Below are 23189 nucleotides of genomic sequence, written 5' to 3' on the forward strand. Positions count from 1 at the left end.
CAGCGGCGCTAGTCTAGGTACTCATCTGGACCTCTTTAACTCTCTTGTGGCCTGCTTGTTTAAACACCTGGTTTTGCCTCATCTTGACTCCCGACCTAATCATGGCGCATCATAGGTTAGGTACACCAAACTAGTCCTAGTCTATCTAGTAGGTCTCTTTGTAGTAGTTGTCAACCGCGACTTCATAATTCACATAATTTCGGCGTTTGACCAGCACAAAACCTTGTTTGTCTTTGGGTTTTTCGCATTTTTCACGACAGAGTTGCATGGCTGCAATGTGATTATCAAGATCAGAAATCGCTCATGCCAATCTTGGAAAAGAATGTGTTAGTTTGATTTCGCTAATCCTAAAAAGAAAAGATATGGACGAAGATTGGGGCTCCCGGCTCTCTGCTGCAGGATAAAAATACGACGAGGGTTGCATCGTGCATCTCGGGGGTATACAGTCTAGGTTCTAGTCTAGAACTATCTAGTCCAGACCGTTACTGTTGGATGTGACGCCATGCCGCCGCAATGGACCCGGACCAGTATGGGCTACCTGTCGCACCCTTAAAACCGTACCTGGCAAGTGAGCTGCCATCGGACCTCCTTGCCAGTTTGCCGGGATACCGGGGTGCATGGGTTGAGATGAACAACTCAGCTAAGAAAGACGCTGACGCTCGCGTGCGAGGCCCAGCTCACCTATTCAACCTTTTCGGATAATTAACCATGGCCTGAGGGAAAAAAAAAAAGAAAAAAAAAAAAAAAAAACCACATTTCTCTGCACGCATCTTCTCTACCTATCTTTCGTGTTGTCCTGCTTCCTTTTCTTCCATCTTTGAAAGGAGATCACGATCCATAGATCCACCAACTGGTCCCTTATGGTCAGCCTTTGGCAGTCATGGGCTTTTTGTCTTGTTGGCAAGTATGTGATCAGGAGTGAACGATCCTCAACGTAGACCGATGTTAAATATTGATCAGCAGTTTTTACCGCACAATGACGCTATTGTAACAAGGCATAAAACGACTGAAATACCTATGCATTACTTTACCTAATTAATGTATACGAACCCCTAGTATGCATAAATTGATCCGAAAGCAACTTGGTACGCGACCAGAAGCAATACATAATAAGTCTACGCAACTACGGTACGGTATAAGCCTACCAACTTTGCTACCTTCTCCACGACTGGACACGCCAGTCAAAAACAATAGGAAGTACCACAATCTCCCCTCGAATGAGCATTGAGCCGCCGATACGAGGAGACAATAATGCTTTTTGGCCCGTTGATCGACGACTCCTCCACGGATCTGCATCAGTTGGGCACAAAGTGGGCTGTTGTGCTTCCGGGCCGCTCAAAGCTGCATGGCTCGAGTCTTTTTTGTTTCCCCGACTCACAAACACCGTTTCCGGCTTTGCCGGCAGAGATGAGGGAGAGAGGTTCGCACGGTGACGCATTTGGATTGGCATTTCCAAGTAATTCTCCGATCCTTGTTATAGGCGGTCATCTTTCAGACTCATCAAGTTTTCACTTCTTGGAGGGCACCTTTTTTTTCTCCGCCCAAATGCTGATGCTGGCTGCCCAAAGAGCGCACAAGCCGCCTGCGGTATAATATAGCCAAATGTAGGCAGGTAGTATATGTAAGTCGGTGGGTGAGTGTGAATTCTTTCCTGTTTTTCTTTACGAGCGCGGACGACATCATTGACATGTGCCGAGCTCTTGGCATCACAGCCCGCCCCACCCCCAGAATTTGAATTGGTGGGCCATATTAAACGGCTGCCGTTGGCAGGGTTTTGTGTTTCCAAGGGCCAATAGTACGCCATAACGGTTCTCCATTTCCCCCTATAGGGGGCCATGGCTGTGCTGCAAGTTCCAGTTAAGTGTATGTATTAAAAAAAAAAGCATTCCTTACTGCCTTTACAAAAGCTTTGAAAAAGCTAGCCATTTTTTAAAAGGAGCTGTCCAAAATAAATTTGCTGCTAGTCTGCCTGAATTTAGTCGCTTTTCTTATATGGTATAGAACTAATTAGTTCTCATGTCATGCGAGGTGGGATATACAGTAGATGAGGTGGTTGGGGTTCCTACGTACCTGGTAGGTACCTAGATAACATGACCAACTTACCTACCTACCTACCTACCAGGCCTTGCAAGCCTTAATTAGAAGCCTACCGAATGCAAGTACAGCATGTAGCCTGGCAAAGTACGGTGAACCGCCATAAAAACAATACTGTATGTTTGCCAAGATGCTCACAACATTTGGTCGGCTATCGTCTGCCGTACACCCTGGAGCTGTTTCCCAGCCCCCCCCCTGTTGGACCCAGCCTTGCTTTTGTAGCGAAACTGACCGTTATTGGATGCGCTCTCTAGTTGTTTCTCGGCAATGTCTATCTCGTCTGCTTCTAGTTCTATGATGGATAACATCTTGGTGTAACGTCCTGTCAGCCTATGTTACCATTAAGACTGCAAACCATATATCAAGCTTCTGCTGGGCGACGTGAAAGATGTCATCACATCCCCTTCCCCTCCCATCTGGGCTGCCTTAGCGGACAGCTGCATGATGCTACTACATAGTCTTGTTGTTGATCATATAAACCCCCCTGAGGCGTCTCACTCCGTAGTCGATTGCAGTCTTTTGCATTCCATCTCTTCAACCCAACGATCTACCCCAGGCCCGCCCGCCCCCCCCCCCCCCCCCCCCATATTGCGCCTCACTCGAGTAACTCGCTCGCTAAGGTTACTTTAGTCATCCCAAGCCGTTTAACACCGACAAATATACATCCCTCACTCTCGTTGTAAACATTCGCTCCAAAATGAGGACTGCATTTGCACTTCTTGGCCTGGTTGGAGCAGCCATGGCAGGCTACAAGCACGGCGACGTAGTGACCAAGACCACCGTTGTTGAGGTCGTCTACACCACTGTCTGTCCTGTGACCGAGACGGTGCACAAGCCAGGCCATACCTACACCACCACCTTCACCACCACTTCCAAGGTGTACACCAAAGTCCCTACTGTCATCTATGAGACCGTGCATGGACCGGCCGTCACCGAGACTGCCAAGGAGGTCGTCCACAAGACTCACACCAAGCTCATTCCTGTGACCGAAGTGAAGACCATCGACGGCAACACCGTGACTGTCACCTACACCAAGACCAAGGCCGTTGTTACCGAGGTCCCTGTGACAGACACCGTCTGTAAGTTGCCTTTCTTTTTTTTTTCTTCTTTTTTTTCTCTCTGGCCAGCTAGCAGGTTTTAAAAGCTCGCAACTTCAGGATCCTCAAATGCTGACTGACATGCTGCAAACATCTAGACACCACAATGCAGACTACCGTCCATGAAAAGACGGACGTGTATGTTACCACGACCTGCCCGGTCACCACCTACACAACCATCGTTGAGGGAGAGACCCATGTCATCACGGCAACCAACACAAAGACCATCACGGTTACCTCGGCTCATGTCGTGACCGAAGTTCATCCCATCACCAAGACTCACTACAAGGACGAGACCGTCGAGGTTGTCGTTCCTGGTGCCTCAACTGTCATCCAGCAGCCCACGCACTACGTTACAGTTGGCAACACACTTACAACCACCCGCGAGGGGCCCCCTGTCACGCTGGTCAGCCCTACAACCCTGACCACGCAGGCTCCCGTCACTTCCGCAGAGGCTCCTCCGGTGACCACTTCGCCTGTTCCCACTGCCGCGGCCGATGCGAACAACGCCCCCATCATGGCCCTGGTAGCTGGAATCATCGGCGTCGTCGCCCTTGCTTAGAGAAGTTCTTGAATTATTTGGGGCTTTCTGTAGCCTACTTAATCCCCCTCCCTTTTTTTTCTTTCTTTTCTTCCCCTGATTATATTTTAACAGTAGGAGGTCTGGATCCTGAAACGGCGGACCTCCTCTGATAATTCATTTTGAGGACGTTCATGACACTCCATGGAATATGATGGCCACGCCTTCGACGAGACATATATTGTTTTTCCTCTCCTTTCTTTTCTTCCCTTTTTTTTGCCGGGGAGGTGCTAAAAGTTTTGACATTTTTTATACTTATCGCTTGTTTCGACGGTGTGGTTATGCACTGTTGTGGCTCGGAATGGCCATCATCCTCTCACCATAGTCAAAACCTTCTGTTGGGGGGACTCTGGCCAAGGACCTAATTGACTCAAGAGCAGATGGAGTATAAATATGAAATAAACAACATACACATGTCACCACCGCTTTGCTTCATCCCATACGCTTCAACATTGGATGCCTACTGCGTAGTACAGCCTGTTACAGTGTGTCGATAATGCTATACATGGCCGTGCTCATCTTGTACGCAAGCCATGCAAGACCAGGCATAGTAACAAATACAGTGGGCTCATGCCAGCATCTTGTTTGCGAGATCAGGGAACGCCAAGATACGCACGTCATCCAATGCTTTTATGTTATGTAGTTCGAAGATCTAGGCAATACTTACTGCTTAAGCATTATTCCTAAAATCGTCCAATGTACAACCGTGAGTCATCCGAAGCCTAAAACGGCTGCCTGCCATCCGATCCTCATGTATTTATGTCGTAAAAAGCACCCCTCTGGCCAAACTCACAATGACTGATTTTCTATGAAACATTGGTAGAAATATGGAGGCCTGACCACCGTGTCTTCTGTCACATGTGCATCGAAGGGGGAAAACCATCTACACGATAGATGCTTCACCCACTGGTTGGTTATGATAGCTTCCACGAAATCTATCCATCTAGTCACTGTTCCCCTGAACAGTTCAGCAATATGGACGCCGTCGGACAGACCTGCATCATATGGTCCCAATTATGTTATACCAACGAATATCATGGTCGTCTTCATCACTGGTCTTGGCCTTATGCATGCCTTGGTGAGCTTTCGGTTTGTTTGGGCAACATGCACCGTGAGTCGCCGCGGGTTGATTCAGATAGCAGCGTCCAACTCATGGTCTGTACAAACCCTAATTCTAGCAACTTCAGCAAACACGTAGTCCGCAAACTTCGACAGCTTTAGACTCGACCCTCGCTCTCCTGGCAAAATAGCATGCCGTAGCTTCCTTGACAAACGCAACGTCGGCGTCACTCCATACATCCAAGCCCATGCGGGCGAGAGCGTCGCTGTCGACATGCAAGGAGCCGACCAAGCAAGCATCCCCGTCATCTGATTGATTCAGAGGCGAGTCCTCAGTGGTTTCGGTTTCGTCCATCTCTTCATCGTCGCCGTCTTCTATGCTGTCCACCAGATCCCCCAAAACTGTAAGCATCTGTGTCGTGAGCCTCCGGAAGTAGGCGATAATAGCCAGCTCCACCCGAGCTCGCTCTTCCTCAGTGTGATCAACAGCATCCCCGAGCTCGCTCTGTTGCGATGGGGCCTCTATCGCGGCCACATCGCTGTCCCCAATATTCATTTGCCCCGCTGCTGGGAGAGACATGACTGAGTCCGCCATGACTGCGATGTTCTTGGCCAAATGACCCGAGACACCACCGCTCACGCTGCTTCCACGGCGCCTAGGAGATGGAGCAGAAGCAAGGTCAGCTAGCAACGAGGAGTCCTGAGCCACCTCCTCGGCCTCTTCGGAACGCCTCTGCTCGCCGGCACTCGCCCACCACATAAAGCCACTATAAGCCAGCGCCGCCCATGTTGTAGGTTCAACAACCTTGTCTACAGCATCGGCGAGGAGAGAGTCATCGTCAGATTTGGCAACGGCCGTTGCGGCCGACCAACCTGAAGATGTGCCAGGGCGTTCGGATCGAGCGCTCATTGGACGTGCCAGGCGTATGATGCCTGCTCGCAAGCTCCGGAACCGCCGTAAGTCGCGCTGGGTTGCACGAACGGGAACATGGCCTGGCAGCTCTATTGTTGGCCATACCCTTTCTTTGGCGCCCGCAGTATGCGGGGCTGGCATGGTGATGAGCATATCCCACAGATCTGGTTTCATCGCTAGGATACTATCGGTTGTACAAGCGACCCATCCGCTACCCGCAGCTTGTTCTGGAAGTGAGCTCTGTTCCGAGTGACTGGCAGAGGCTGATGAGGCGCAACGCTTCTTGGAAACTGCGGCAGCGGCATCTTCGGACAAGAAAGCGATGTCATTTACACCAATATTAAAAAGAGGTCTTAGACGTTGAGCTGGTGCTGTGGGGTCGAGGAGATCGAACAAAGAGAGAGGAATGTTCGACAAGATCGATATGTCATACACTAGTTGCGTACAACACATTAGCAAGTTTCCAAACGAGTGGCCAGTGAGATGCTGCTGTCATACCAAAGTCACACGCCTGGTGCACGGGTGCGTATGTCGATATAAGGATGCGCTTCCGCAGCAAAGCCGCTCGATGAATTGGAAATATCAATGGGCCAAAGGTGTCCAGTAAATCGCTAAGGCTCCAGGCTGGGTGAAAAGGGGATAGTTGGTGACCTGGTGGTACAAGAGCCTGTGCATCTGAGCCGGTTCGTTTCCTAAACTGACTCTGCGTCGCGCCCGGCTGGAAAGTGACAGATGGTGAGCTTGGTGGTGACTCTTTAGGGGGCTCGGCACTAGGAGACATTGAATCGTGCGCTTTGTTCTTCTCCCAGTAGGTCTCCAATATGCTCAAGTCCTTGTTCTCAACGGCAAGCTTCATGGCCATTTCTCTGAGCCCCTCGGCATGTCTCCATGATCTACCGAGACGCCCGTAACTCAAAGGCACCAACACTCCAACCGCAATCATGCGCGCGTTGCGGGTAGCCTCCTCTTCGGTTTTTGCGTTGATGAATGCACTAAGGCCGGCATATTCCCCCTCGTGAATGAAGTAAATCAGGTCTTGTGACACAGTGTGAAGCCCCGAGGGTAAGCTTTTGTACTCGACGGCGCCATCGAGAGATATTCCAGGCGCGGCTTTCTTCCAAGTGATAGTGTAACCGGCTTTGACGTCAAACTCGATGAGGAAGAGGGCCGAAACGGGAGGAAGATCGGATAGCAAAGCCGGCTTTGGCGCGCTGATCGGGGTCGGGGCCGGTCGGGACGTCATCGTTGAAACCAGGTGGCGCCCAGGTTCCGTGTGTTTGTTTCCGGAGTATTGCGGCGGCGAGATTGAATGCGACCGGAAGTCCCAATTACATGTTGAGGTTGAGGCACCAGAATTGCCAAGCACGGAAAGGTTCAGGGGTTGATTGTTATGTTTTACAAAGCGCAATTTGCATCCAGTTGAGGGATAATGTGTTTCTTCCAAGTCTCTTGCAGGCTTGCTTTGTTGTGTTGGAAAGATGAAGAGTCGAGGCTTGGATTGATGACAGCAGCTGCCACTGAGGATGTTTGGCAGTGGCGGGTACTGGATGGCGATTGGAACTGCAAGGGTCAACACGCAACGTGCTTGGCTTGACTGCTACGTACCACGTAGTCGTAGTCGTAGTCCTAGAATAGAACAGATTGGGGAGGGTTCCCGTCTCAGCCCGTTTCCAGTCCATTTCTTGTCGGTAGAGAAGAGTAGAATTTGACCGGCGACGTCTTTACTAATCTGCTCCATTGTGTTTGATGAAGAACACAAACCGTCAATTTCAATAACAATATAAACAGCGCATTCAGTCCTGTCTGCCACTCTTCAGAATAATAACCCAAGACGAGGTAAATTCAATCCGGCTGCGAGCGGTACACATGCAATACATAAGATTACAAGGTACCCTGGCTACTGTACTCCGTAGCGGCCCGGTATCTCGAGGTCCTAACCCACATTGTGCTACCCACTCAGCCAACTAAGTGGGATGCAGAAGGCGGTGACTAAGTGGGGGCCGGCAGAACTTTTCTTATCGCCCAAAATTTTGGAAACGCGCCGCGGACGGAGTTTGCGACGCAGGGCGATTTTGCAGTGACGGATAGTCAAGTTTCCAAGGTCTGCCCGTCCACTCTCCACGGCAGCAAAACCAAGCAAGCATGTCTCGAAAACAAGTGTAAGCCATTTTCAAAACGGGATAACTCATAGAGGAGTGAGTGTGATAAATATTTGTTCTGACCAGCTTGTGAGTACAGAGACTCGCGGATCCCCGCTCTCATCAAGAATGGAATCCAGGAGAGGAAACGAAGCTTCTTCGTCTTGGTGGGCGACCACGCCAAAGATGCCATTGTCCAGCTTCACTACATCATGACCCAAGTCGGCCTCAAGCAGAACAAATCCGTGCTATGGGCGTACAAGAAGCAGCTCCTTGGTTTTACCAGTCACCGGCGGAAGAGGGAGACCAAAATCAAGAAGGAAATTAAGCGCGGCACACGGGAGGCCAATGATGCGGACCCATTCGAGCTTTTCCTTTCGCTCCAAAACATCAGATATGTCTACTACAAAGAGACCGAGAAGATTCTTGGAAATACATACGGCATGGTATGTTCCTCCTTACGTACCGGCCCTCTTTCTGAGCATGGATGCGCATGCGTGAGCGAGCAGAGGTAGGGAGAGAAGGCTGACTGTGAGTGCAGTGTATTCTTCAAGACTTCGAGAGCATTACACCAAACATTCTTGCCCGCACGATCGAAACAGTCGAAGGTGGCGGTATGGTGATTCTGCTATTGAAAGGCATGAGCAGCTTGAAACAGCTATACACCATGACTATGGACGTACATTCCCGATACCGAACCGAAGCATACGACGATGTTGTTGCCAGGTTCAACGAGCGCTTCATCCTGTCGCTCGGTAGTTGCGAGTCCTGCTTAGTCGTCGACGATGAGCTGAACGTGCTTCCAATATCCGGCGGTAAAAACGTGAAGCAGTTGCCAGAACCGGAGTCATCTGAGGATGCCAAGACGCCGGCGCAGAAGGAATTAGATGAGGTGAAAGATTCACTCCGAGAAACGCAACCGGTTGGATCCTTGCTCCAGCTTGCCAGAACCAATGATCAAGCCAAGGCTCTGCTCACCTTTGTGGATGCAATCTCTGAGAAGACCTTGCGCAACACTGTAACACTCACAGCAGCGCGAGGTCGTGGCAAGTCGGCAGCAATGGGTGTCGCCATTGCTGCTGCTGTCGCCTACGGCTACAGCAACATCTTCATTACCTCGCCGTCCCCAGAGAATTTGAAAACCCTTTTTGAGTTCGTCTTCAAGGGGTTGGACGCCCTTGATTACAAAGATCATGCCGACTATTCCATCATGCAATCGACGAATCCCGATTTCAACAAGGCTATAGTGCGGGTCAACATCCACAGAAACCACCGTCAGACGATCCAATACATCCGCCCTCAGGACTCGCACGTTCTGGGCCAAGCTGAATTGGTTGTCATCGATGAAGCTGCCGCCATACCTTTGCCGCTAGTCAAGAAATTGATGGGACCGTACTTGGTGTTCATGGCGTCCACCATCAACGGTTACGAAGGGACAGGCAGATCTTTGTCACTGAAGCTCATCAAGCAGCTAAGAGAACAGTCAAGAGCACCTGTTGCGGGCAACAATGTCGACGTGGAGATCGATAGGTCAAGCGGCAAGGCTGAGAAAAATGCCACTATGGCAGGGGCTCGTTCGCTCAAAGAAATCACCTTGTCTGAGCCAATTCGGTATGGTCCTGGCGATGCGGTGGAAAAGTGGTTAAACACCCTTCTCTGCCTCGACGCCACTTTGCCGAAGTCAAAACTCAACACACAAGGCTGCCCGGTGCGTTTCCCAGTCCTAATTTCACAATATACTTTTGCTGACATTTCAAAACTGCCAGGACCCGACGCAATGCGAACTGCTTCAAGTGAACAGGGATACTTTATTCTCATTCCATCCCGTCTCGGAGAGGTTTCTGCAACAAATGGTGGCGCTTTACGTCGCAAGCCATTACAAGAACACCCCGGATGATTTGCAGCTGATGAGCGACGCACCAGCCCACAAGCTCTTTGTTCTAACTCCGCCTCCTTCCGAAAACTCGCTGCCTGAACCTCTGTGCGTGATCCAGGTCGCGTTGGAGGGCAAGATTAGCAGGCAAAGCATCCTTAACAGCTTGAGCAGAGGGCAACGTCCGGCTGGCGATTTGATCCCGTGGCTCGTAAGCCAGCAGTTCCAAGACGAGGAGTTTGCCTCTTTGTCAGGCGCCCGCGTAGTAAGGATAGCGACTAACCCAGACTATGTTTCCATGGGATACGGTACCCGAGCACTGGAGCTTCTGGTTGATTTCTTTGAGGGAAAGTCGCTGAGTCTGTCGGAGGATGTGGAAGATATGGTGGAAAAGACCATGCCAAGAGTCACGGATGCAGAGTTATCCAAACTGGGGGCCGGCAGCCTTCTGGACGACAACATTAGGGTTCGTGATATGAACGAGATGCCACCCCTCTTCTCTTATATGCATCAGTGCCGACCCCCACCCCTGGACTACGTCGGCGTTAGCTACGGTCTCACTCAGCCCCTTCATAAATTCTGGAAGCGCGCATCGTTTGCGCCAGTTTACTTGGTATGTTGTTCCCAATCGTAAGCCGGACAAGGGCTGTGTCCGTAGGACATCCACTGATATATTACACCCAGAGGCAAACTGCCAATGATCTGACTGGCGAACATACCTGCGTCATGCTCCGACCTCTGAACACCACCGAGGACCAGAGCTGGCTTGGAGCCTTTACGAACGATTTCCATCGTCGTTTCCTCAACCTTCTCTCATACCAATTCCGCGAATTTCCTTCTGTGCTCTCGCTCAGTATTGATGAATCTGCCGTGTCTGGGGCACAGACAGATTCTACTAACGAGCCCAGTCCCCTGACCAAGGCGGATCTCGACAGGTTGTTGACTCCGTTCGACCAAAAGAGACTGGAGTCTTATGCGAAAAACCTGTTGGATTATCACGTCATTCTGGACATGGTGCCCACACTGGCTCATCTGTATTTCACCGGAGCGCTCAAGTCGAGCATCAAACTCACCGGTGTACAACAAGCGATTTTGCTCGCTGTTGGATTGCAAAGGAAGGACATTGATGTGGTGTCGTCGGAGCTGTCACTTCCTTCTTCGCAGCTTCTTGCCATGTTCATAAAGATCATGCGCAAGATCACGACGCACTTTGAGACGCTCGTTACGCAGGCTGTCGATGCCGAGATGCCCAAACCCAAATCGATTGGAGTCAGCCGAGAGAATGCACTGGGTGCGCACGATGATGAAATTGTTGACAACAGATTTGTACCCCTGGCCAAGGGGCTTGGTGAAGAGCTGGAGGAGGTTGGTGATGAGGCGCTCAAGGAATACAGGCTGAAGCAGAAGGAGCTCATTGACTCACTTCCACTTGATCAGTAAGTCCCACGTGGATGTTGCGTTTGAACAAAACGAGACTGTAGGCTGACGCAAGCAACAGATTCGAGGTTGAGGGCGGTGCTTCCGAATGGAAGGAGGCAGAAAAGGCGATCGCCAAGGCTGCTTCGAAAGGGGAAACCCCAGCGATGACTGTCAGCGTTAAAAGTCAAAAGACGAAGCGGAAGGCTGGGCAGCAGACAGCCGCTGAGGTGTACGAAGAGGCATTTGGGGAGAAAAGACATAAAAAGGCCAAGAAGTCCAAAAAGGAGAAGGGGGCGTAATTTTTTTGTTTTCTGTTCTTTTAAATACGCATTTAATCTGACGTCCGGCCATGGTCTCAGCAGAGTGTTTGATCAGATTATGCTCAACTCCACCCGTTGAAACAAGCCCTGTTGCTTGAGACGACCGCTAATAAAGAATTGGCAGAAAGGCACTCAGTTTCCATTGCATGCCGCACAATAAATAGCACCCACACACTGTAGGGAAATTAGGCGCCTGGGAACTCCGAGGTTTACAGCTAATTGCAGGCTCCTGCTCGAATATGGACGTGGCCAATGATGGCGGGGCCCATTTACACACCACGTTTTTGTTTTAGGGTCTGGGTTGTCGGGTATTGCTACTATCTAGGTAGGTATGTACCAGGGTAGTGAGGTATGCCTTATGGGTGATAGGATACCAAAGCGGCGAAAGATCATCAGAAGCGGGACCCATATTGATGGGAACCTACTTCGTAGGTAGACAGGTGCTTAACAAACAATCAACGGCATCGGGTTGACGAATAAGAAGACCGGCCGTATTATCACTGTCTGCAGGGGCAGCGGTGTAAAGCTTGATCTCTAGTTTAGCTGTACTATTTCGTGGGCTTTTGTTTAAGGAATATACTAAAAACGCTTGTTTCTTATACGGTTGGCCGCGGCAGGTTTTCAACCTCGAGAGGGGCCAGAGGAGAAAAAAAAAAGGTACCATTTGCTGCGTCACATGTGTCGAGATGACCCCCCTTGTCTGACGCAGTCAAGTCTGGTCCCGTCTCGTCCCACCCACTACTCCATCCCCAACAAAGAAGCGGGCGGGTTACAAGAAAAATAAATACGATAAAATAAAAAATAAAATAAAAATTGGCAAACTTGTGTCCACGCTAATTCTCCAAAAGACAACCAAATTTACCTACCTCGGCCTCAACCGACCAGGCGCAAATTCGCATCTTTGCCGGCGCCTCCCCGACCTGCACCAATCAGCCGGCGCCGTCTTCGCTGTGACTTTCGCTAATCCCAAAAGTCGATCTGACATAACAAGTGTTCGCTCACCAGACAGAACTAGCGGAAACCACCCCCTCACGCGAGGCCGTCACGAGAGATCAACCCCGCTGTTCGGAGGCTGAACGCTAGGTTACAGTTACAAAGCAAAGCCTAGTTGCTCAACAAATAATACTCGCAGGGAGCCACGGCCGTCGTTTCTTCAAGATGCTGGAGTACTTATACTACTTCGCCGGCGGCTACACCAGCCTGGTGATCGGACTCTACATGATGTCGTTCGCGATACCCAAGGCGGCCTTCGTGGCGCGCATACTTGCATCATACATCTGCCTGCTCGTCGCGGCGAGCTTTGGTGTTGTATGTTCACTCATCCTGCGATTTTTTGGTGCCGAGCAAAATGCGCAACATTACACCGCCCGAGTCTTTATGTGGCTCATGCTCGCCGCCACCGGCGTCACGTTCGAGATTATAGATCCGAAAGGCCACCTCTCCAAAGAAGAGAATCGACCCGCCGTTCTAGTCGGCAACCACCAGACGGAGTTGGACGTGCTCATGCTGGGCTGTTTGTTTCCCGAGCACTGCAGCGTCACGGCCAAGGCCAGCTTGCGTCGCACGCCTTTTCTTGGCTGGTTCATGAGCTTGAGCGGCACGATATTCATTGATCGCAAGAACAGTGCAGATGCGCGACAGGCCATGAGCGGTGCAGTCAACCAAATACGGACAAAGAGGCAGACCGTCTACATGTTTCCCGAGGGCACGAGGAGTTATACTCGAGAGCCGATTCTTTTGCCGTTCAAGAAGGGTGCCTTCCATCTCGCTGTCCAGGCCCAAGTACCCATCGTGCCGTGTGTGGTGGCGAATTATAGCCACGTGCTCTGGATCAAGGGTCTGGTGTTCAATGCCGGCAAGATTCCAGTCAAGGGTATGTTTATCCCAACTCGCTTACTCTTTTCCCCTGCCTCCTTGTTAACCAAGTATTAATCTCGCTCTAGTTCTCGATCCCATCCCTACCACGGGTATGACTGCCGCGGATGTAGACGGACTGTGTAAAAAGACGTACGATTTGATGCACCAAGAGCTCATCACTCTGACGTCCAAGGCCCGTGGAGAGCCCGTCACGGTTCCGTCGTCGATGAATCCCACTGGCATTATCGAGGCAACCAATGGCAAACCGAAACACTCGTCATGATATTTCTTTCCGTCGCACGGTATGAAATGGAGTTGCAGTATCAAATGAGGCAAGCGCGGACTTGTGTCTTTTTTTCCTCACTTTTCTTTCTTCTTGCATAGGTTGAGATGGCACGGGCGATGCATATTAGACTTTGTCCATTCAAGAGCTGAAATAACGCGAGGATCTTGGTTGTGGTTGGGCTTTGGGCTGGTGAAGCAGAAGCAAAGTTCGGAATTGATTTTTTTTTTGTCTTTTTTTCTGTGTTTCGGTGCCCGCCTTTTCATGTGTTTTTGGCTTCTCCCCAGTGATTTCTTTTTCCTCGGTCCTTTTCTTTGTAATCCCTTCCGGGTTTCGCACATCTTCACATAAGAAGCATGGGTTAGAAAAGAGGAGCCAAACGCATTTTATACCCCTTCCATAGATAGAGATTTGCGTTCGATTATGCACTTACAGATTGTTTCTAACTGGTTGCGTCACTAGCTACAATCACACGTGAGCGTATGTCTCAACCTAATCTAGGCCGGTGGATTTTTATCCAGAACCAATGATCAACAAAGAGTACTAAAGAAAAACACTCTATCTGAAGTGCCTTGGAAATCGACGGGCTGCATGTCAGATTCTCCAGGCTCAGCCACTCGAATGTGTTCCATCGCATGGGTGTTGAGTGCTGAAATCATTGGCCGGGTGGCCGGCTTGGCAAGGTGCTGCGCCCCAGCTTACTTTGATGGCAGTGAGGCAACAATGGTCACTGGTATGAAAAGAGAAATCAAGAAGATGGCCATCCAACAAAAAGTCCCATGGAGGGGTCAAGTGATACGAAGTGAAAAAATAAAAGAATCACAAAGACGTCGACAGGCAACGAGACCTGTTGGCGGCAATCTATTCTCAGTAACCCTACCTAGCTCTTGGCTCCGCGCCGCGACTGACCCCCCCCCCCCAAACCCCCCCAAAAAAAAAAAAAAAAAAAAAAAAGAATACAGGGACGTGATAGAAGCGACAGAGAGGAAAGAACAAGAAAGTGAACGATCGCACCCCTCAATCACCACTGAAAGACTTCATCCACTACTGGTGTTAATTAAGCGTACTGGAATTGGAACACCGCCTCTAGCCAGTCCTATCTTGCCGCCAACCGAATCATTGAAAGGCCAGATTGGGCATCCATCGCCATGGGCATCCGTAACCTCTTGTCATGTTGCGGAGGATGGACGCGAAGCGAGTCAATTGGATCCAAGGATCTCAGCGATCCTAGCGATCGATTCACGGCGGCGCGACCTCGCGCACCAGCAATCACGATCACGACCAGCGACGGCGACAGCAGCAGCTTCGGGACGACAGGACTCAGGCAGCCACGAGACTCTGCTTCGGGGCGAAAAAGAAGCCTGAAGCCGATCGACGAGGAGGAACAGGCGGCCATCAGGCGATACAAATCGCTCGTTCAAGACAGAAAGCCGAGCGAGTTGAACAGTTTGTACTTTGGTGAAGAAGGTCCTGGCTCTGACATGGTCGGGAGAAGGGTTTCCGGTGGAGGAGGAGGAGGAGGAGGGGTTCAGCAGCAAGAGAGTAAAGGCAAGGCAAGCAGCATGCCTTACGGCAATGACAGCAGTGGTTTTCCGAACAATGGGGTCAGTTCTGGGCATGGAGGGCTGGTCATGGTAAGTCTCAAGTCCCTTTTTTTTCGGGCCTTGTTATCCGAGACAAGCTTACCAGAAGCTGACATGTGAATTATTTTGGTTAGTATCAACATGTGACCAGCGGAGGTTCATTACAGTACGACTATGCGGGAACACGGGAGGATTATTGAGACATCAATCATAATTATTGAGGAATCAATCGGGTGTGCTTGGCAGGTTGGCAGGAAAGGGCATTTCAAATAGGAGGAAGGGTTCATGTTTGTCTTGCTTGGCCAAAATAAAACGTGGGACGACAAAACATGTTGTAGAACGGAATAAAGTAAGGGATTGGTTCCTGGTGTGGGCGGGCAGCTAAGCTGGCTGAATAATGACGATGTGGACGGTCGATTCCATAGGTACCTTACCTTAGCTCGGAGCCTCATTGCCGCCCAAGAATGAACGGTTCGGGGAAGGCGCCGGCACAGCGGGAGGGCGAGCCCGATACGTGTGGGGCCGTTGGTAGCAATTTAGAATACTGAACTCTCCTCTCCAACCTTGGTTGTGTGGCTTGGCTTTGAGTTTCTTTCTCCTCATCTCATGTTGAACAGGTAGGCAGGTATTTATTTGCGCCTTGGCAAACCTTTGATTAGACCTAGAGACAGATATGTTGTAAGGTACCGACCGACCTACCCTACCTACCTCCTCACCTTGCCTTACCTGGTAGGTAGGTAGGTAGGTACCTTCTACCTACATAGGTAGTTACTTCGTAAGTAGTAGTAGTAGTAGTAGTAGTAGTAGTAGTAGTAGTAGTATTATTTAACGCCGGGCTCCGCCCGGCTCATTAGCCGGCCGTTAGCAACCTCCCGAGGGGTATCTCGGCGCGCTTTCTATTTTCTCTATTTACACAGCGGAAAACAAGGGCATAGAAGCGAATCGAGCCTGACCGGGTTCGTGCCCGGTCCTGCTTACAGGTTTGTTCACTGACGCGACCCCGTGCCTTCAGGCGCACGGAGGATTCGTCTGACGGCAGTTGACGGCTCTTCATCGAGAGGGGCCTGTGTCCAAACAGCGGAGCTGTCGGTCGTTTGTAGCCATGGAGACGAAGTTCCCAACAAGTGTGGGCTCGACGGCACAGGCGGGTGGTTGTTGTCGATAGCCAGCCGGGTAATCCTTGCCACGGGTAAGCGGGGAGGAGGTGGAGGGAGCAGGATTCGAACCTACGTTACTCAAGTAACAGCCATGGCGCTTAACCACTGCGCCATTCCCCCCTACTTCGTAAGTAGTCACCGTATCTGGGATTAAAATGAATTTTGACAAGCTTACAGTAGTATTGCGGAGTAAATCAACCCACCCTCGCACGTGTGCATGAGTAACTGTACAATTTGACTTGGTTCCGGCGGCTCTCGGAAACCCTTGGCAAATAATTAATTATACTCGCATAAGCAGCTTCCGCATCTAGAAATAGTAATCTGCTGCTCAGATGGGGTCGGCACCAAGAACAGACCACAACACCAACCGAAAGCTGCCCAAGCTGCCCAAGCTGTCGTCGCGCGAGGATTTCAATGTGCATGGCGGTCCAGTTATCGTTTTCTAACGCACTGGCATGGTGGTGGGGTGTCTTCCCCCTCCCAAGGGAAAAAAAAAAAAAAAAAAGAAACAGTATCTCGATGCTGACAATGTAACTCCTCTTGGCGTTCTGTTCCCGGAATGTCAGCGACCGATCTGAAATGCAAGGAGGAGAGGAGACCACCAGAGTGTGTGCGTGTGTGTTTGCTCTGTCTTATTCGGGTCTCGTTTCTCGCACGGCTGCACAAGCCTCTGATATTAATCGGGCACTGCAAGGTTTGCCCTACGGATTCTTCGGTCATTCTCGCCGCCTTCGACTCAGTGGCCATTGAACCCAAGGCCCCGGGCCGAGTGGCAAGTACAATTCCACACTCGCAACCCGGAGCGGAGATTAAGGTTGCGATGTGACACCTACTCCAGAACCAGGCTCGCGCGTTTCTGTGCGTGCCCTGACAACCTTTACTCATTCCGTGCCATCATGCCCAGCGGGCCACCTACCCACGTCTTTCCACCTACCAGCGCTCGCCATTCTTTGACCTGGTACCTCCACAAACGGCGACCGCGATTGATGCCACCCTGACTGCTTGGTACGTTGCATTGGCCCCCGAAAGGATACCACCTCCGAGTTGCCCGGGCCAGAACCCCGGAGACGGTCATTTGCAGGGGGGGGGGGAGGCGGCAAGAGTTTCTTTATAGAGGCCGGCTCATGCCTCCCCAAACATCCACCACCCTTTTCTTTCTCAAGCAATCAGCCTACGAAGCCCCCTTTTCTCGGATCTTACCCAAGACCCTGTGGTCTTGACGAGCTAAAGTCGCCATGCGGACTCTTGCGCCCTTTATTGCTACGCTCCTGGTCGCCGTGACCTGTAAGTGTTGACAAGACTACAGCTGGCCCACCTTACCTTGACTAACTTTCTGTGCCCTTTTCCTCCCTGAACAGATCTGCAGCCATCTTTGGCGCAGGGTCCGTTGCCGCAGGTGTACACTGACCCTGAGACGGGCATCGTGTTCAATACCTGGAGTGCGACTGATGGACCAATTCAGGGCGAAGGCTATGGATCTGTAAGCTTGGGAGGCTTCACCTTCGGCATGGCGCTGCCGTCCGATGCGCTCACTGTCGATGCAAACGAATTCATCGGGTACCTTGTAAGTAGGCCTCGGCAGCACGCGTCCTTCTGGTCCAACATACCGGATTCCTGCTTCGGTTTAGGGAATATAGATGATGCTTACTCCGCCATGCCGCCGCACACTTGCAGGAATGCTCTACTCCGACTACCCCCGGTGAAGGATGGTGTGGCGTCTCGATGGGTGGTTCCATGACCCGGGCGCTACTGCTTGTTGCTTGGCCTCACGAGGATGAGGTTCTCACATCGTTCCGCTACGCCACGGGCTTTGTCGTCCCCGAGCTGTACAAGGGCGACGCAAAGCTCACACAGATCACTTCCTCGATGAACTCGACACACTACAAGCTCGTTTTCCGCTGCCAAAACTGCTTGAAGTGGAGTCATGATGGCTTGGAGGGTGGCCAGTCAACCAGCAGTTCCTTCCTTATGTTGGGATGGGGACAAGCCAGGACACCCGTAGGAAACCCAGAGTGCCCCGATCGGGTCGTCATCCAGCAGCACGACAACGGAATGAACCTCTTCCCCGCCCCGCTTGACGTTTCCATTGCGAACCCCTCGTATGCGAGCTGGGCGGCCACGGCCACCAAGGAGGTTACGGGTGATTGTGGTGGGTCGACTGAGCCGCCCGTACCCGAAGTGACGGGTGTCCCGGTTCCGTCTGGTACTTATGACTACGTGGTCGTCGGAGCCGGGGCCGGAGGTATTCCCATCGCGGACAAGCTGAGCGAGGCTGGCAAGTCCGTCCTGCTCATTGAAAAGGGACCTCCTTCGACAGGGCGCTGGGGCGGCAATCTCAAACCCTCGTGGCTCCAAGGAACCGATCTGACACGCTTCGACGTGCCCGGCTTGTGCAACCAGATTTGGGTCGACTCCAACGGCATTGCTTGTGACGACACTGACCAGATGGCGGGCTGCGTGCTTGGTGGTGGTACAGCGGTCAACGCTGGGCTGTGGTGGAAGGTAAGCATATTGCACTGGAAGGCTCATCATCCGCTCTGTGCTGCTTTACAAGCAGCCCTTGGCCCACTAGCTCCGTTCCGTGGTTTCAATACTAGGCGTTTGGATAGCTAACCTTCTCCATTTCTGTCCGGTAGCCCTACACTCCCGACTGGGACCAGGTCTTCCCCAGCGGATGGAAGGCATCAGACATGGCTGGTGCCACAAGCCGCGTCTTCAACAGGATTCCGGGTACCGAGACCCCATCTCAGGACGGAAAGCGCTACCGCACCGAAGGTCTGAACACCCTTATGGGGGGTCTCAAATCAGCCGGCTGGGCCGAAGTCAGTTCCCTCAGAGAACCTGACCGCAAGAACCGGACGGTCATGCCGGGCCCGTTCATGTTTGCCAATGGCGAGCGCGGAGGACCGTTGGCAACCTACCTCGACACGGCCAGCAAACGGTCCAACTTCAAGCTGTGGATGAACACGGCTGTGAAGCGTGTCGTCCGTGAGGGTGGACACGTCACTGGACTTGAAGTCGAGCCCTTCCGGAACGGCGGCTATGTCGGCACTGTCCAGCTGACGCCTGGAACTGGCCGTGTAATTCTCTCTGCGGGAACATTTGGCTCTGCAAAGCTCCTGATGCGCAGTGGTATCGGAAGAAAAGACCAGCTTGAGATCGTCAAGGGCTCGCGCGACGGACCTACTATGGTGGATGAAGCCTCCTGGATTCCCCTGCCCGTTGGTGACAATTTGGTGGACCATGTCAACGTAAGTGCGCTAACCTGTGCATTCCTCCTGGCTTCTAATAGTCGTGCTTTCTAAGCCGGCTTTTTGGAATTATAGTAGAGTTAACAGCGTCCTGCAGACTGACACTGTTGTATCCCACCCGAACGTTGTGTTTTACGACTTTTATGAGGCGTGGACTTCACCAAATCCTGCAGACAAGGACGCATATCTCAGTATGTGACAGCCTGACTACTCTCAGCCACTTTGTGTGGGGAGTTGCACACACCATTATACACCATCATACCTTCGAAATACAATTTTTCGCTGACAACTCTATTTAGGCAAACGATCTGGGATTCTCGCGCAAGCCGCTCCCAACATCGGACCACTGTGAGTCTCATGCGCATATCGTATCGATCGTCGATACCCGACTGACTCTCTACGTATCTACCTACCTCAGGTTCTTTGATCAGATCAGGGGGGCAGATGGCAAAACTAGGCATATTCAGTGGACTGCGAGAGTAGAAGGCAGTCTTGGTGCCCCGAACGGGAGTAGGTCTTCCTTCTTGTCCCCGACACATAAACTCACAGTTGGACTCTTCTGACATTGATGAATAGAGACCATGACCATGAGCCAATACCTTGGTACCGGATCGACATCGCGCGGTCAGATGAGCATAACTAGTGGCCTTTCGACCGTCGTGTCGACGCACCCGTACCTCCATACGGAGGGGGACAAAGCTGCCGTCATCCAGGGCATCGTCAATATTCAGAACGCTCTCAAGGGCGTAACAGGTCTTAAGTTCGAGTTCCCCAATGCGACCACCACTGCCGCGGACTACGTCGCCAGTGTGAGTTTACAACCCAGTAATTTTTTTATAGCACCAACACTTTTTTTGGGCCTGAAAAGCAAGGTAACTGACAGCAATGCTCGACTTAGATGCCCGTTTCTCCGTCGAACCGTCGTGCCAACCATTGGATGGGCACAGCAAAGCTGGGCACCGACGATGGCCGTCAGAGCGGCGGAACCGCAGTCGTAGACACTAACACTCGCGTCTTCGGCACCGACAATTTGTTTGTTGTAGACGCGAGCATCTTCCCCGGTATGGTAACGACGAACCCATCAGCCTACATTGTCGTGGCGTCGGAGAGAGCAGCCGAGCGCATCTTGGCGCTTCCGCCGTCGACACCGCTGCCTAGATATAGCCAATGTGGTGGGCGAGCGCACACCGGGAGCTTCCAGTGTGCCGCGCCATACACGTGCCAAGTGCAAAACGAATACTACTCTCAGGTTAGTGTTGACAGGTTAAAGCCTCGGCTCTATTTATGTTGGTTTTACTAACAGCGTGCGTATTACACAGTGCCTCTAATGTTTTAACACACATCTTTAGTTGGAATATAAATAAACAGAGACTAAAACTGTGAGGTTGTTACAACATTTACATATTATAAAAATATATATACTACTAGCCCTGAATAAATATGAATTTTATACGTGCGCAGGGGTTGCCTTATTGTTTTGAAGCCAATGAAAAGGCGTTAACATTTTTTATATGGGGGTTTTCGTAGTCTCAGTGCTCACACTAGACCCCCTGCGTTGGAGGTGGACCGAGCGCTCCATGTACCTTACCAGCCACATGGCTTTTCGACTAATTACATCGGTCGAAAAGAAACCGCTCGTTCTAGTCTGAGGACATTTTGTCGATTTTTGTCGTTAACCGGCAAATTTGCACAGTATTTGCACTGTGCGCGCACCGTAGAGGCAAAAGGTTATACAGTTAAATTACTGTACATTTTGTATAATAGAATGAAAAATCGGATAATCAATCGAACACAAATTGTAAAAATACAGGGTAAATACTCTTATATAACGGAATTTTTAGGCTTGTTAACGGTATTTTCTTCCCTTTTTCTTTGTTTATAATGGCCGGATTATTAGCCGTTTAACCTATTTTGTTTATATTCTTATTTTTTATTTTATTCACTAACATATATACGCTAAAAATTGTAATGTTTATTTAAAAATAATATTTGTATTTATTTTAATATATATTTATATTAATTGTGCTATTAAAATAAATATTCAAAATTATATAATAGAAAATATAAAATTTACTAAGTCTATTAGTTCTATTTTATTTTTATAAATATTAGATTTAATATTTTAATGTTTATATATAATATTATAATATATATATATATTAATATGGATGGTCGTTACAGGGGATTTAGGGGGTAAACCCTAGGTGCAACGTGGCTGTTAGCAGGTATTAAAAGCGCTAAATGCACTAAAATGGAACGCTGTACGCAAATGGACGTTAATATATTGGTGGGAGGACTTTTCTTTGTTTTTTTATATATTTTCCGATATCGAAATGGGGGTTGGTACGCCAAAAAGGCTTCCAGTACCGCATATGAATTTCCGAAAAATTGATTTGTATAGGTTTGTTAAAAAAACACCCTTATTTGTTAACAAACCATTTTTAGGTTCGCACGCAAAAGTAAATTTTTCAACCCGGTACAGGGTAGTTGTTAATAACAATGGTGCTAACAGGGGATATAGGGGTAAACCCTAGGTGCGGCGTGGTAAATAACCAGTGCTAAAAGCGCTGAATAATAGGTAGAAATGCACTATAATTTTGGTACTGATAAATAATTGGTTGGGGGAGATTTTGCTTTATTTCCCTTACATACTCTCCGACATCGAAGTGGGGGTCCGCACGCCAGAAAAGGTTCCGGTGCCGCGAATGAATTTCCGAAAAACTAATTTGTATGGGTTTTTGAAAAAACACCCTCATTTGCATACAAACCATCTCTGGGTTTGCATTTAAACGTTGACTTGGTGAAATTTTCAACCCGGTACAGGGTAGCTGACTCGCAGGTGCAGGGTGGGTATTAAACCCGGTACAGGGTAGCTAACCCCACTCGCTGACCTTTAAATTGCATTCCTGCATTAACAAAGTAACGGAATTCCACCATTCCCCACTCCACTTCGGCACTAAATAAAATTGGCTATATACAAACAAAAGTGGGCTTATTACATGCAAAATAATGCATATAATTAACAGTTTTGTTAAAAGATATTATTTCGGCGGTATTGTTCGGTATATTTTAAAACAAAATATTAAACAGGAGCAATTAAAATATTACAATTAAAATATCGGGTAATTTATTTTTATAATAAAATATAATAGGTTAAAATAATTAAACGTTTGGTTGGGTAATTAGGGTTTTTAATAATTGGGGGTAAAATTATAATTGTTTTTAAATAAATATTAAAATTAATTAAAATTTGATTGTTGCTAAACAATTTTAAAATCGAATTTATTTATATAATAATAAATGTACCTTATATAAATTATATTCCAAAAATAATCCTCCTTAGTTTGTCACAAATTACCAAAATTATTTCGCCTAATTTGTTATAATTTTTTAAGGATTACTGAAATTATTTTTTTGGCGGTTACGTGGCGTTACGTGACTTTTTCCTTAAATAATCGATGTCCTGTCGGTCGGTAATTTCTTTGGGCGAATGTCGTTAGGAGGGGTGTGACCCCGCCTGGCCTCCCTGGTACCGGCCCAACTGTCTGGTCGTAACACCCCGCGG

The 23189-nt window shown here is 49.8% G+C and overlaps 7 protein-coding genes and 1 pseudogene across 8 annotated transcripts; 5 read left to right on the plus strand and 3 right to left on the minus strand.

Moving 5' to 3' along the window:
* Positions 1-2745: 2745 nt before the first annotated feature.
* MGG_15142 (uncharacterized protein) lies at positions 2746-4034 on the plus strand. Its single transcript, XM_003712849.1, has 2 exons — positions 2746-3173; positions 3290-4034. Exons 1-2 carry the CDS (start codon positions 2792-2794, stop codon positions 3751-3753), a joined length of 846 nt encoding a protein of 281 aa, XP_003712897.1. The 5' UTR covers positions 2746-2791; the 3' UTR covers positions 3754-4034.
* A 375-nt stretch (positions 4035-4409) lies between these two features.
* Positions 4410-7301, minus strand: MGG_11100 (uncharacterized protein). Its single transcript, XM_003712850.1, has 2 exons — positions 6242-7301; positions 4410-6177 (listed from the first exon to the last, which is right to left on the minus strand). The coding sequence occupies exons 1-2, from the start codon at positions 6984-6986 to the stop codon at positions 4955-4957; spliced, it is 1968 nt and encodes a 655-aa protein (XP_003712898.1). The 5' UTR covers positions 6987-7301; the 3' UTR covers positions 4410-4954.
* Positions 7302-7804: 503 nt separating this feature from the next.
* Positions 7805-11708, plus strand: MGG_11039 (N-acetyltransferase 10). The gene is made up of 6 exons (XM_003712851.1): positions 7805-7902; positions 7982-8327; positions 8423-9589; positions 9648-10367; positions 10439-11190; positions 11253-11708. Exons 1-6 carry the CDS (start codon positions 7886-7888, stop codon positions 11470-11472), a joined length of 3222 nt encoding a protein of 1073 aa, XP_003712899.1. The 5' UTR covers positions 7805-7885; the 3' UTR covers positions 11473-11708.
* A 592-nt stretch (positions 11709-12300) lies between these two features.
* MGG_11040 (1-acyl-sn-glycerol-3-phosphate acyltransferase beta) lies at positions 12301-14190 on the plus strand. Its single transcript, XM_003712852.1, has 2 exons — positions 12301-13366; positions 13437-14190. The coding sequence occupies exons 1-2, from the start codon at positions 12652-12654 to the stop codon at positions 13631-13633; spliced, it is 912 nt and encodes a 303-aa protein (XP_003712900.1). The 5' UTR covers positions 12301-12651; the 3' UTR covers positions 13634-14190.
* A 223-nt stretch (positions 14191-14413) lies between these two features.
* On the plus strand, positions 14414-15911 carry MGG_14463 (uncharacterized protein). Its single transcript, XM_003712853.1, has 2 exons — positions 14414-15267; positions 15351-15911. Exons 1-2 carry the CDS (start codon positions 14782-14784, stop codon positions 15414-15416), a joined length of 552 nt encoding a protein of 183 aa, XP_003712901.1. The 5' UTR covers positions 14414-14781; the 3' UTR covers positions 15417-15911.
* Positions 15912-16421: 510 nt separating this feature from the next.
* On the minus strand, positions 16422-16493 carry MGG_20155 (annotated as a pseudogene). The gene has a single exon. The product of its transcript is annotated as a tRNA-OTHER (tRNA).
* Positions 16494-16860: 367 nt separating this feature from the next.
* Positions 16861-21082, plus strand: MGG_11036 (cellobiose dehydrogenase). Its single transcript, XM_003712854.1, has 10 exons — positions 16861-17657; positions 17732-17937; positions 18048-18875; positions 19010-19624; positions 19722-19815; positions 19924-19972; positions 20043-20134; positions 20201-20433; positions 20523-20873; positions 20944-21082. Exons 1-10 carry the CDS (start codon positions 17609-17611, stop codon positions 20950-20952), a joined length of 2526 nt encoding a protein of 841 aa, XP_003712902.1. The 5' UTR covers positions 16861-17608; the 3' UTR covers positions 20953-21082.
* A 1072-nt stretch (positions 21083-22154) lies between these two features.
* MGG_16907 (uncharacterized protein) lies at positions 22155-22617 on the minus strand (the record flags this gene model as incomplete). The annotated part of the gene is made up of 3 exons (XM_003712855.1): positions 22155-22213; positions 22277-22345; positions 22503-22617. Coding segments are annotated over 3 exons (243 nt in total), but the record flags the coding sequence as incomplete, so codon positions are not given.
* Positions 22618-23189: the final 572 nt, after the last annotated feature.

The sequence above is a fragment of the Pyricularia oryzae genome, chromosome 3 (assembly GCF_000002495.2).
Source record: "Pyricularia oryzae 70-15 chromosome 3, whole genome shotgun sequence".
Classification (NCBI taxonomy): domain Eukaryota; kingdom Fungi; phylum Ascomycota; class Sordariomycetes; order Magnaporthales; family Pyriculariaceae; genus Pyricularia; species Pyricularia oryzae.